The sequence below is a fragment of a genome, assembly GCF_019968985.1.
Source record: "MAG: Porospora cf. gigantea B chromosome Unknown PgB_NODE_671_length_12700_cov_144.646, whole genome shotgun sequence".
NCBI classification, from domain to species: Eukaryota; Apicomplexa; class Conoidasida; order Eugregarinorida; family Porosporidae; genus Porospora; species Porospora cf. gigantea B.
In genome coordinates, this window is record NW_027179197.1 from 1 (window position 1) to 12,700 (window position 12,700).

The 12,700-nt window shown below is 53.9% G+C and overlaps 7 protein-coding genes across 11 annotated transcripts; 4 read left to right on the forward strand and 3 right to left on the reverse strand.

Moving 5' to 3' along the window:
* Positions 1-135: 135 nt before the first annotated feature.
* KVP17_005311 (uncharacterized protein) lies at positions 136-475 on the reverse strand (the record flags this gene model as incomplete). The annotated part of the gene is made up of 1 exon (XM_068515116.1): positions 136-475. A coding segment is annotated over one exon (340 nt), but the record flags the coding sequence as incomplete, so codon positions are not given.
* Positions 476-712: 237 nt separating this feature from the next.
* On the forward strand, positions 713-1,393 carry KVP17_003817 (uncharacterized protein; the record flags this gene model as incomplete). The annotated part of the gene is made up of 1 exon (XM_068521466.1): positions 713-1,393. One exon carries the CDS (start codon positions 713-715, stop codon positions 1,391-1,393), a length of 681 nt encoding a protein of 226 aa, XP_068372403.1.
* Positions 1,394-1,440: 47 nt separating this feature from the next.
* Positions 1,441-3,736, forward strand: KVP17_003819 (uncharacterized protein; the record flags this gene model as incomplete). The annotated part of the gene is made up of 2 exons (XM_068521470.1): positions 1,441-1,959; positions 2,069-3,736. The coding sequence occupies 2 exons, from the start codon at positions 1,441-1,443 to the stop codon at positions 3,734-3,736; spliced, it is 2,187 nt and encodes a 728-aa protein (XP_068372407.1).
* Positions 3,737-3,761: 25 nt separating this feature from the next.
* KVP17_003821 (uncharacterized protein) lies at positions 3,762-4,124 on the reverse strand (the record flags this gene model as incomplete). The annotated part of the gene is made up of 1 exon (XM_068521474.1): positions 3,762-4,124. The coding sequence occupies one exon, from the start codon at positions 4,122-4,124 to the stop codon at positions 3,762-3,764; it is 363 nt and encodes a 120-aa protein (XP_068372411.1).
* A 270-nt stretch (positions 4,125-4,394) lies between these two features.
* On the forward strand, positions 4,395-6,318 carry KVP17_003816 (uncharacterized protein; the record flags this gene model as incomplete). The annotated part of the gene is made up of 2 exons (XM_068521465.1): positions 4,395-5,876; positions 5,905-6,318. 2 exons carry the CDS (start codon positions 4,395-4,397, stop codon positions 6,316-6,318), a joined length of 1,896 nt encoding a protein of 631 aa, XP_068372402.1.
* Positions 6,319-6,680: 362 nt separating this feature from the next.
* Positions 6,681-7,963, forward strand: KVP17_003818 (uncharacterized protein; the record flags this gene model as incomplete). Of its 3 annotated transcripts, XM_068521467.1 has the most annotated exons (3): positions 6,681-7,048; positions 7,077-7,197; positions 7,226-7,963. In XM_068521467.1, 3 exons carry the CDS (start codon positions 6,681-6,683, stop codon positions 7,961-7,963), a joined length of 1,227 nt encoding a protein of 408 aa, XP_068372404.1. The 3 variants fall into 3 exon arrangements, with proteins under 3 accessions (XP_068372404.1, XP_068372405.1, XP_068372406.1); XM_068521468.1 differs by lacking the exons at positions 7,077-7,197; positions 7,226-7,963 and having other exon boundaries at positions 6,681-7,052; XM_068521469.1 differs by lacking the exons at positions 6,681-7,048; positions 7,077-7,197 and having other exon boundaries at positions 7,559-7,963.
* Positions 7,964-8,014: 51 nt separating this feature from the next.
* On the reverse strand, positions 8,015-11,485 carry KVP17_003820 (uncharacterized protein; the record flags this gene model as incomplete). 3 transcript variants are annotated; one of them, XM_068521471.1, is made up of 3 exons in its annotated part: positions 8,015-9,484; positions 9,513-10,863; positions 10,905-11,485. In XM_068521471.1, the coding sequence occupies 3 exons, from the start codon at positions 11,483-11,485 to the stop codon at positions 8,015-8,017; spliced, it is 3,402 nt and encodes a 1,133-aa protein (XP_068372408.1). The 3 variants fall into 3 exon arrangements, with proteins under 3 accessions (XP_068372408.1, XP_068372410.1, XP_068372409.1); XM_068521472.1 differs by having other exon boundaries at positions 9,402-10,863; XM_068521473.1 differs by lacking the exons at positions 9,513-10,863; positions 10,905-11,485 and having other exon boundaries at positions 8,015-9,394.
* Positions 11,486-12,700: the final 1,215 nt, after the last annotated feature.

A 12,700-nucleotide genomic window follows, 5' to 3' on the forward strand; every position in this document is an offset into this window, starting at 1 on the left:
CGAGGTAATCAGCTCCGCCGCTGCCAGTGCCACGTCCCAGGGCAGCACTGACTTCATTCACATCTCCAGTCAGTGGTAGTATGTTCTTATAACACACGTCCCGAGCGTATATCGAAGGGAAATCTCCGTACTCACCGAACCCTAGGTACGGCAACGGTTTATCTCCGAAGGTGGACAAACCGTAGACAGACTCGGGCCATCGCTCTTGTACGTAGTCTAGCAGGTCTGTACCAACGTCATGCAGACGTTCCAGGAATGGTTGAAAGGAACCAGTTCGGTCCTGTAGATGCAGGATCTCGAACTTCAGAGGGCACGTTGCGCACTCTGGCGGCAAGGTGCAGCTAGGCACGTCAAGGAACTCCCTCAGGGAGTAGTTCCCGCCGAGTGGGCGAGAGTCCTCGGTACCTCCCTGGTTGAACCACTCTGGGAGCTTGGCCGAAGCCAAAGACAAGAGGCAAAGAACTACTGTATGCATTGGATGATTGATATTGATGGAGCGGTGTTGGGAAACATCATGAGAGTACCCCCACAACTGCGAATGATACTCATGTCCTCCCAGAGAACGCAACGTCAACCGTCCGACCGTCCGACGTGTCGGTTTGACTCACCCTCCTCAATCGGATCACGAGATACTAACGAACCATCTCACTGGTTGCCGCCCCACGAGGAAATCATATGATGGACTGCATAAAATTTGGCATAATCGGCGACCATGGCTATCGATCTTAAGACTGTGAAGACTGAGGCTGGGTTGAAGGAGCTTAACGTCCACCTTCTTAAGGAGTCATACGTGACCGGTTTTGAGCCAACTCAAGATGACGTGCTGGTCGTCAACAAGCTTTCGACCACACCATCTGCTCAGTACAAGAACGCGTTGCGTTGGTTCAACCACATCAACTCCTTCTCCGCCAGCGAGAAGGCGAACTTTGCCAAAGGCAAGCTCGTTGAGGTTGATGAGGACGACGAGTTCGACCCCTTCGCTGACGATGGTGAGGCGCCTGCCAAGATGACTATTCCTGAGAAGCCGGTCCAGAAGGCGAAGAAGGTTGTTGTCAACAAGTCGTCTCTGGTTATCCACATCAAGCCTATGTCCACAGACGTCGATCTCGCGCAGGTCGAGGGCTTCGTTCGTGAAATAGTCATGGAAGGCGTGACATGGGGTGAGTCCTCCAAGCGTCTGCCCGTTGGATTCGGCATTGAGAAGTTGCAGATGTCCTGCACTATCATTGATGCTCTCGTGGAGACAGACGAGATTCTTGAGAAGATTGAGTGCGTTGGTATGAACGCTGAGCAGGCTGCAGCCTACATCAAGCGGCGGGACGCTGGCGAAGACGAGGAGGAGGAGGCACAGCTAGTGCAATCAGCGGAGATCGTGTCGTTTAACAAACTGTAGTCTGCCTGACATGATGTGTCATCGATCGAAATCCAAAGAATAATTCTATGCCTTTTCGAGTGTCGGAGGATCCTGTGGAGGAGAATATCGTTCACCTCAACGCGGACATCAAACGTCTCTTCAAAGCAGACGTTACTGATGCGAGTACGAGCAAACTGACTGACAATCCATCTCGATGGAACCTTGTTGCGGACTTCATCCATTCTGCGAACGAGGAAAAAACTCCCTACCATGACAAGCTCTTCGGTCCTAACATTGAGTCTGTGTCGCGGTTCAGCCATGAGGAGCCAGCAGACCAAGACATGGTCAGTCTACCCGAGCTACCTCGTATCTTCCTCACCAAGAAGGACAAGGCAGAGATATTCGACGTGGTGCAGGAGCTAGCCAAGGTCATGTTGCTTCGCGATGAGTTCATAGTCCGTTTCTGCTGCCGGGAGTCCCCTTTTGTGCAGGAACGTCGGAGCCGAGGGTCAGTACGCGGCGAGATCTCCACGGAGCCGGAGTTTGCTCGGAAAGGGGAACTGGATATGCCACTTAACACGGCCGCGACATGTGAAATGGTCAACGTGAGTACCTTTCCTATTTGTACCTTTCCTATTTGTTTTGTTTTGTTTTAATCAATTGGCTTTATTTACCTCCCATTTAATCTTTATATAATATTTATTTACCTTTCAGGGCATACTGCACATCTATTTCGACCCCGAGAACCCGTTCGTCGAAGCGGACAAGCTTCTATGGGAGGACCGCTGGCTGCCAAGCGCAGATAAGTACCTTTCTGCCATATTCGACGTCATGAATGCAGTCACGCACCCTGCGGTGAAGGCCTACTGCTACAATAGACTAAGAATCATGCAGAATCGATTTGAGCTCCATGTTGCCTACAACAGTAAGAAGGAGCAGATGATTGTGAAGAACAACCCTCATCGCGACTTCTACAACGTACGAAAAGTAGACACCCACATTCACCATTCCGCGTGTATGCACCAAAAGCATCTCCTTCGATTCATACGGCACAAGTATCACCATTCTGGCGACGAGATCGTCAAGATTGGCCCAGATGGCCCGATGACTCTGAAGGCCGTTTTTGCGCAGGAACTGAATCGCTCTGCCTGGGAGACCAGCCTGGATCACCTGGACGTCTCCGCTCTTGGCTCTTGCTTCCACCGATTCGACGTATTCAACCACAAGTATAATCCATTCGGACTTTCTACGCTGCGAGAAGTCTTTCTCAAGACAGATAACCACCTCCAAGGCAAGTACCTGGCGGAGATCACTCAGGAGGTGATCACCCAGTACGAAGAGGAGAAGTATCAGTACTACGAGTGGAGGGTCTCAATCTACGGCAAGGCTCCCAATGAGTGGCAGAAGCTCGCGTCTTGGATGCGCAACAACGAGCTCCAATCGGCCAACGTGCGCTGGCTGGTGCAGGTCCCTCGCCTGTACTCCTTATATCGGCGCGTAGGCGTCGTCAAGTCGTTTGCTGACTGGCTCTATAACGTCTTCCACCCTCTCTTTGAGGCAATAGCGCGCCCACAGGAGCACCCCGATATTTTTTGGATGTTACAGAACGTGGTAGGCTGGGATTCGGTGGACGATGAAAGTAAAGCCACCACCACCAGTGACTTCCCACCACCCGAGGAGTGGACTCGGACGGAGAATCCCCCGTACCACTACTATATGTACTACATGTTCGCCAACATCAGGGTACTGAACCTCTTTCTTAACGCTAGGGGGATGCGCACACTGTCCTTCCGACCTCACTGCGGGGAAGCGGGTAACATCTCCCATCTGGGGTGTTGCTTCCTCCTTGCAGATGGAATCAACCACGGGATTCTTCTGAAGAAAAGCCCCTGTCTTCAGTACCTTTACTACCTTAAGCAGATTCCCATTGCGATGTCGCCGCTTTCGAACAACGCCCTTTTTTTGGAGCTTGAGAAGAACCCGCTTCCCATATTCTTCAAGCGCGGTCTCAACGTGTCCCTCTCCTCCGACGACCCCCTGATGTTCCACTTCACGAATGAGCCGCTGCTGGAGGAGTACTCCGTGGTTGCTCACACGTACAAACTTACTCCCGTGGACCTCTGTGAGCTCGCGCGCAATAGCTGCCTCCATTCTGGCTTCGAGCCGCGCATGAAACGCCATTGGCTGGGAGACAACTACAATATCGGCCCTGACGGTAACGACCTCAGCAAGACCAACGTTCCGCTGATGCGGCTTATGTACCGGCGAGACGTCCTCTACGAAGAAGTTGGCTTGCTCCGTGAGGTGTTGAAGGCTAGCGGGGACGAAGAAAGTGCGACATGCATAAGCGTTTCTCCGATGAGCGTTACACCCTCAGGATGACTCAACATTACATTCGCTTTACGTGTTACGTGGTACCTGCTCCGGCTGCTGGTGCGAAACTAGTAGTGGCTACGTAGCTCAGATCCAAATTCGGGTCGTACATGACGGGTGACTGTACGAAGCCAAACGGCTGCCCTGCTTGCCCTGATTCGGTAGCGGCGTTCTTCGGCCTTGTGCCGAAGACCCGACCTTGAAGCTGGGTTATGTACTTTGTCAAGTCGTTGTTCCTCATTTCTAGCTCGACAATCCGTCTGTCTTTTGAGTCGCACCGCTCACAGTAGATATCGAAACAATCGAAGCAGCCGCTCTTGCCACAGACAGCTTCTTGCTTAGGAATGAACTTAAACCCCACAGGGGGCGTCATTAGGAACTCATCAGAGTGCTCCATGAAAATGAGGGAATCGCACACATCCTATTCGCACAAAACGTAACGCAGAAAATAAAAATAGATGACGCTGCAACTATGACATGTGACTGCGGATACGTCGCGGATCACAGTGGCTGGATACTCGCAAAAATTCCGGATACGTTGTGGATCACAGCGCAACTGGGGCCCCAGTACTCGTTGCAGTGGATTGGGAATGAAAGCGGAGCCAAGAGCGGCTAGGCCAAGGAATACTACTTCATGTTGAGCAATAATTTGCCATTTTGAGCAAGCATGCGTCGTCGTCTGGCCCGTCGTGAAGAGCGCAGACGCAAGCCAAAGAAGAGAGACGACGTGGTTCGACTAGCCATCTGTCGCCTCAGCCCCTCAGGCCGACGAGAGGAGGAAGACTTCGAAATTCCCGAAGCACAGCTGGATGAGATTGTGCCTCGACTGTTGGATAAAATAGCTAGTCGACTGCCTCGATCTCGCGTGACTATCCGGGGACGTTCTGATCGTGATCAGGCCACCGCAAAGCATGTAAATGAGCTGCTTGGAAAGCGACTGCAGGATACGACAGACGACACCATATCCGATATGGGTTCTCTGTATGACGTTGCATCTGAGCTGATGAGCACAATAGGTAGAGGAGGCAGGAGAAGACGGAGACCAACGCTATCTGAATCCGAATTCAGTGACATGTCGGATGAGGAGACGCCCTCACTCACCCACAGCAGCGACTACAGCGAATTCTCCGACTCGCACACCACGAGGCCCGCCAGGAAGCACGAGCGTCGCCTGCGCGATATACGCGAGGCCCGCGACGGACGTGATGTTCGGGATGTCCGGGATGTTCGGGATGTTCGTGATGTCCGGGATGCACGTGATGCTCGTGATACCCGAGACGTCCGTGATGCACGTGACGTCCGTGATGTCCGTGACTGCCGCGAGCCCCGTAATCGCGAGGCTAGGCCCCGGAAGTCGGATGTGCGCGCGTCCAACTCGAAGCGGGAGATGTACCGGCACTCCACTAGCAGCTCGGAGGTCTTCTCGGTGTCGGAATCCTTCTCAAGCAGTGCCACTCCCAGTCCCAGCGAACGAGCGCCTTCACGCCGCAAACCTGATAGGTCCGCACGCCGTCCGCGGACCACCACCCGTGACAGACCCAGTCAACGCGCTCCGGAGGGTGAGGCCCCCAGAGAAATAGAGTACAAAACGATTGAAGTCGAGAAAATTGAGTGGGTCGAGACACTGGTAGAGGTTCCGCAGGTGGAGTACGTGGACAAAATCGTTGAGGTTCCCGAGATCGAGGAGGTCGTGAAATATGTCACCGTTCCTGTGAAGCAGGAGGTGGAAAAAAGAGTCCGAGTTGAAGTGGTGAAGCCTGTAAAACAGGAACGCATCGTCGAACGCCAGGTGATGGGCAAGGTAATTGAACATCCCAAGGAGATTGTTGTTGAGAAGCCGGTAATCGTTGACCGCTTCCATGACAAGAAGGTACCCGTCTCCATCTCGACCAAGCTTCAACCGATAGTATCGACTCCAGGAGAAGTTACTCCTTTCCAGGCAAAGGTGTATGAACCAATGCTGAAGGTCGTGACTGTATTCGTCCCTGTACCGGTAGAGGTACCTATGGACGGCCCCTACAGAGAGAAAGCCGAGCATTTCGAAATGGAGATGGCTGAGTTCTCCGATCAGTTCTACAACTCGCTGTGCCTAACACTCAACAGGCATCTTCTTTCTGAGGATCTTGTCGAGAGGATGACTGAAGTGGAGGTGAGTTTCCTTGGTTTGCCTGATGTAGACGGTCACACGTAACGTGAACCCCAATGTGGACCCTGCCGATCTAAAGGTCAAGCACAACGGCGAGTCTCTGAGCAATCTGATCCCCTTTTTGCGAACTGATCCCCAGACCAAGACTGTGGCTTGCGGCGGCACCGCAATGCTGTTCAACGCCGAGGGTCACGTCATCAACGAGATGCTGCCCGAAGCCGACGCTGACAGCGTGGCAACCAACTTCCCAATGTACCCCCTTCTTGGATTTAAACGCGCGAACCCTCGAGGGCCTACTAGATTAGTGCAGACTTCCACAGACCTGTCCGAGAACGGCCCAGCATTCACTTCTTCGCGGAGCGTGACGACCACCAATCTGCTGCCCCAGACCACTGTCCTGTCTGGACGCTCGCAGAAGTTTAGTCGTCGAAAAATGTCACGTTAGTATTGCACGGAACGACAAGGGGTTGTGGGCGGATAGTTCAACAGCAGCAAGAAGTATCGTTGATAGTGCAGCAGCAGCAGTAAGAGGTTGATTGTGGGAGGTATCGTTAAATACGGAAGTATTGGAGGACATGGTGGGCGGGTCGTTCCGTCAGTATTCAGAGTGACTATCGAGAGGAGCCGCAGAATCCGCCCCTTGAAAGGAAACGTACGCGTGAAATCCTCGTCGCCAGGCGACCGACAGCAGGTTCCACAGAGTTTCCATTGAAAAGCGCATCCCAACTGAGCAAGAAATCCGACGTGCTGGAGGCTAGCCGGGGCGGCAGTACCGTCTCAAGAGAAGGCAGTTTGCGCTTGGCAGCAATGAAGGAGAGCTCGTTGGATGACTCGAAGCAAAGCTCGCTGAACGACGGCAAAGGGACGGTATCTAAGCAAAGCTCGCTGAACGACGCCGGAGGAACGGTATCGAAGCAAAGCTCGTCGAATGACGCCAGAGGAACGGTATTGAAGCAAAGCTCGTTGAACGACGCCAAAGGGACGGTATCGAAGCAAAGCTCATTGAACGACGCCAGAGGAACGGTATCGAAGCAAAGTTCATTGAACGACGCCAAAGGGACGGTATCTAAGAAGACCACGTTGGATGACGCCCGATCGGCATCAATACGAAGCTCTCTCCAATCGCCCCTATCCAAACCGCCATCGAAGGAGACTCGAGAGAAACCAGAGAACAGGTGAGAGCTGGACAGGCCTACGACGCAGACTAGATGCCCTAGACTTTTCACGGGTGTTGGGAGCTGGGGGCAAGAGTCGGCGCGGGGAGAAAGCACGTTCAACGGGACTGCAGGTGTCCCTTTTGCCGCCCTTGCCGAAGCCAGGTGCGGTAAGTGGCTCGTGGGAACCGCACTCAGAGAGTGGAGACGCCGTTGGACGTGCTCTCGGCTGTGGAAGGGCTGGAGCAGAGGCTGCAGCGGTGCAAGCTGTACCTGGGTGAGCGAAAGAGCCCGTACCTCAACCGCGATGAGACTTCAGCAGCTAGTAGTGACTCCGAGGAAAGCGATTTGAACGATGGACTCGCAGCCATATTCAACCCTCTGACAGATCGAGAGGTGCAAGTAGTCACCGACAACGACCCCTTCACCACTGTTACCCCCGCAGAAAGACTGACACTCGAACTACGGTACCTGCTGCAGTCCTACTGGGCCGGCCACCAAGGAACATCATTGGGTAAAGTTGTTATTCAGATGCAACTCATACTGGACAGGTTTTTCAAGCAGATTCCAGGCTACGCCGACCTCATGATCAAACTTGACGCGTTGGAAGACGTGCTGCGTTCTGAGGGATACTCAGATCTGTCGGAATGCTTTGCGGAATACGACCGCAAAAAAGTCATCGTACTGAGTCATGCAGACTTGTTAAAAAGCGTGGCTAGCGACTTGATCACGATTGACAACCTTTGGAACGAGCTCGACGCCTCAAAACTTCAGGGCCTCGACGCAGTTGCCGCGCGAGTTCTGCAAGCCGAGGCTCGGGGTCGCGAACAGCTTCTGCGGGCCAGGAGGCTCCAATCGGAGATGGATCGCCTGCAGGACTCACATGCCAGAGTGATGGAGTTAGTCTGGACTGCGGTGGCTTCTCGGAGCGAATAATACAATTCCAACGCACCACTCATCATGGTGGAACAATGCAATAACAACGTACTACTCATCAGGGCGCTTCCTGACGGCTCGCTTGTAGGCCGCGTCTGCCTCTTGGCGCTGGAGCAAGGCTCCTTGAACCAGATCTGATGCCTGCTTCGTATCCGGTCCACATACTGACGGCGCTTGTCTGTAGTTTAGGTGGGTGAGAATGAACTCGAGCACCTCATGTGCCACATGAGAACCAGTGAGGAAGTCATTAACCATGATGGAGATGCTCAGGTCGAGCTCTGGAAAAGACACTCCTAAACATCCACCAATATCAGAGCAGCCGAATCCCACTGACACACTCGGTGGCCCAGCAGATGGGCTTGGTTGCGGGGGACTGAAGTCGTCCTCGATCAGCTTGTTGAAGTCCTGGTCACAGGGCACAATGCGAACTGGTGTCTCTGTTCGTGGAAGCGGTCTCTGCGGTTTGCGCTGGATGCCTGGGCGAGCTGACGCGACAGCGAAAGGCTGCCGGCCTCGGCGCTCAATCGGAAACAACTGATAGCCCAAGCCGAACACAGTGGAAAAGCCTCCTGTTGCTATCAAGGAATCGATGCTACTGTCGTAGAGCTCCGGGGAACGTGCCTCGGCCAAGACGGCCTTGTCAATGAGCGTGGCACGACCCATCTCCTGGTAGAACTTGGCGAGGGCCCGGGCAGTGCATCGTCCGCTCAGGGGGGGGATATCCCGGCCAATAATGTGGGCGGAGTCATAGAGTAAGGGGTCTGCGAGGTGTGGCTTATGCTTGAACATCTCTAGCGCCGAAATTCGCTTTCCAAAGACCTCCTCACGGCGTCGAACCAGTGCCATGCGGTATATCCTCTGCTGTTTCGTCTTGAAATGGAGCGCCCAGTCGCTAGGGATGGCCAGAGACCGCCTCCTCGACTTTGTCAGTTTCCTCTGAGCGATTTTCCTCCAGATGGCTTGCTGACTCGATAGGACGCTCGTTACAGTGCTATCCCGTTGAGAAGACGCCAACCTGCAGCCAACGGCGGCAGTTCTCTGCCCGTCAGGTACCCATGCGAACTGCGCCTTTCTCCTTCTAACCGGAGACATGGGCGTCGAGCAACGTGTACGCGCCGCTCGCCAGTCGACGAACGGGTCAGGCCAGACAGACTCAGTGGGCTCCAGTTTCCGAGGCGGCTTCACGTCACGACCGCGTGGACTTGTGTCGGACTCGTCATCCAATATCTCCAGCGACCCGTCGCCACTCACGTTAGTGGTCCTAGTCGACCGTCCACGTCCAAAGAGGCGTCGGATACGCGAGCGCGTCTTGGTCTCTGGTTGATCGGGCTTAACCCCTGGCTTGTCCTCCGTGAGGGTTGGAATGAAGACGTGCATATCGTGACTCAGATCCAAGGGGGTTATGATTCGTGTATTGATCAGCTCCCGCATGTTAAAATCATATACCGGAGATCGCACTATTTTCGCGAGGCAGAAGCCATACGTCACTGGTGCGTACTGTTCTGCGGGTTGCGACACTATCTGCATGCCCGATACTCCTTAATCTCACCGCGTCCTCTATCATTCGAAATATCCGCCTCTTGTACATCCAGTCAGAGAGAGTCACGTCCGCTGGCAGGGCACGTGCCAGCCCAGCCTTATGTGTCAGCAGGTCGCGAATCGTGGTCTTTCCTTTCCCGTAGCGAACGAAGCCGTCCCAGTGCTGTCCAATTCGATCGTTCAGTCTTAGAGGCGAGAACGCGGAGCGTTCTGCGTTCAACTGCAATTTCAGCCTTCCACACAAATCCTCCGGTTCCGTGTTTGTGTCGGGCTCTATAAGCGTGAGGAAGGCTCCGGTAAGGACTCCTGCCCACGCGTTGCCCGGGTTAAACAGGGTTTCCTTCGTCACCGGCCTGTAGTCCACTGGACCCTGCCTTCCACACACCAGATCCACAACAAATCGTCCTCTCAGGCTGACCGCCACTTGGCATCCCAGCACCAAATTCCGCCTTCGCAGCTCTGCGAGCAGTCGGTGAACACGTCCTTCTAGCGGCGATAGATGGAGGGACCCTTCGATCGGGTACCTGTCGTACACGCGCACATCAGGTTGCCACCTAGCCCGCAGTACCTCCTGCGCCCGGCACAGGAATATTTGTGCGAAGGGCACAGATACGTTCATGTCAGTGGCCAGCCCCTGAAGCACGAATATAACGCGGCTGAGCCACATGAATTGCCTTGGCCAACCCACAAGAGGATTACTATCAAGCAGCTGCTTACGGGCAGTGGCAGACTTGAGCGAGCACTTTCCCCTCTTCGCCTGCGGTTGTTTCGATTCCCTGTTGTGCCCAATAAACTTCTTGAACGCCTCCACGTAGGTCTCAAAGTCCACAGATGCCTGCGACTTGAACTCAAAGCCCATGTTAAAAAGGCAGTCAACGACGCCCATCACCGATCCGTTCAAGAGGTAGTAGACGGCCTCAGCGAAGGCGATCCGCACGGCGGGCTCAACCTCGCGAACCATACCCCAGTCCATCAAGACGGGCGCCCAGCCATCAGAGCCCCGACGGAGGATGATGTTGCCGGGATGAGGGTCGCTGTGGAACTGTCCGTGGTGCAGAAGCTGAAAGGCGAAGGCATCGGTAAGGGTATAACAAAGGGCCGCCCTGTCTAGTCCCTCGCAGGACTCGAAGTCAGAGATCCGTCGGCCCTCGCAGTACTCCATCACCAACACCTTCTTAGTTGTGAACTGCTCGTATACCAAGGGAACGGATATGTTGAAGCCGCCTTCGGCTAAGACCCGGGCGGCTCTCTGTTGGTGTATCGACTCAAATCGAAAATCGAGCTCACTTAGCGCCGAGCTCTGCCACTCCTTCAGCAGTGTCTCCAGATCGATGTCGACACCTTCCATCAGGTGCAGAGCTCTGGAGAAGAATGACATGGATCCAAGGGACAATCCACTCACCGTGCAAGTTTCACCAACGAGTCCATGTCCTGCGAGAGCAGTACGCTAACTCCTGCGTGCTGCACCTTCACCACCACAGGTGTCCCGTCGATCAACGTTGCCCGATGCACCTGAGCAATGGACGCCGACCCTATGGGACACTCCTCGAACGTAGTAAAGAGCTCAGAGAGGCTGCAGTCTGTGTGAGCGGAAGCCAGGGACCCACCAAGTTCGATCTCCACGGTGCGCTTGATGGCATGGAAGGGGTCAGGCGGCAGCCGGTCGTGTAGCTTCTGAAGCTGCTCAAGATATATCGGAGGCAACAGGTCAGACCGTGCTGACAGAAACTGGCCAACTTTCACCCACCAGCCTCTTAAATCAGACATGATCTCCCAGCATCTTTTCGCAAACCTTATGTGGGTCTGGGTCCACTGCTCCTGCAGTTCAGATTCCGGGAGAGAAGAGCAGTTCAGCCTGGTGGCATCGCATTTAAATCGCGCGTAAGCACAGCCCCAAAGCCATACGGTTCGGAGACGCCTCATACAGGCCGACTCCGTGCGAGAGGACGCATCAGAGTAGGGAGCCTCCATGTAATACGTCATTTACAATGACGTTGTGTCAACGGGCGCAGCGCGTCGCTGCAGTTTCTCTGTACCCTGACACGCTGTACGTGTCACAGTGTCGATCTTCTTAAGATGGGGGCGTGATGATTCCTGGGGCAACGATTGCGTAGTGATCAGAAGTCGCAGTAGAAGATTTCAGTGTGGTTCCTTTCGTTGTTGCCATCGAGACGCTACATGGGATTTCCGCTAGATCTACAGATCTACACATATCTTGTACAGCTGCTAGAGGACGTACACAAGGAACATGGTGCCACCCAAGCCATTCAACTATCATTCGTAGTGCTAAAATGGCAAAGAGAGACGTGAGAATGTGTAGATAATTAGCTTGAAGATCTTTTTGCACACCGACTTTCTTGATTGCCAGGCTGCGACCAAGGCCCGTCATCGATGCCTCAGCTGGATCAGGGTAGTTGGCGTTGGTCACTCATTCTGCTCGTTTGTGAATTCGGTCGTCGAGAGTTTAAGCACGGTGTGAGAGTTAAAGCATTTGTGTTATCGGATGCTGGCCGAGGTCATCTGCGACTGTAGGTGTCGGTCCAAACTTCACTCATTTCGATCTTTTGTGGGGCGTTCACTAGCGCTGATAACTGGGCGTCATGACGATGACTTGTGTGGGTATCGAATGGATTCTAACGTTGACTTTGTTAATGGGGGGCGACACTCATGACGACTCATGTGGAATCGGAACTCGCACCCGAACTTCAATTATCAATTCATCAATGAATACTCTTACCTTGTGCCTTTTGTCAATGGCTTCGGCCAAGCTACCCGAGTGGTTCAACCAGGGAGGTACCGAGGACTCTCGCCCACTCGGCGGGAACTACTCCCTGAGGGAGTTCCTTGACGTGCCTAGCTGCACCTTGCCGCCAGAGTGCGCAACGTGCCCTCTGAAGTTCGAGATCCTGCATCTACAGGACCGAACTGGTTCCTTTCAACCATTCCTGGAACGTCTGCATGACGTTGGTACAGACCTGCTTGACTACGTACAAGAGCGATGGCCCGAGTCTGTCTACGGTTTGTCCACCTTCGGAGATAAACCGTTGCCGTACCTAGGGTTCGGTGAGTACGGAGATCTCCCTTCGATATACGCTCGGGACGTGTGTTATAAGAACATACTACCACTGACTGGAGATGTGAATGAAGTCAGTGCTGCTCTGGGACGTGTAACTGGCAGCGGCGGAGCTGATTACCTCG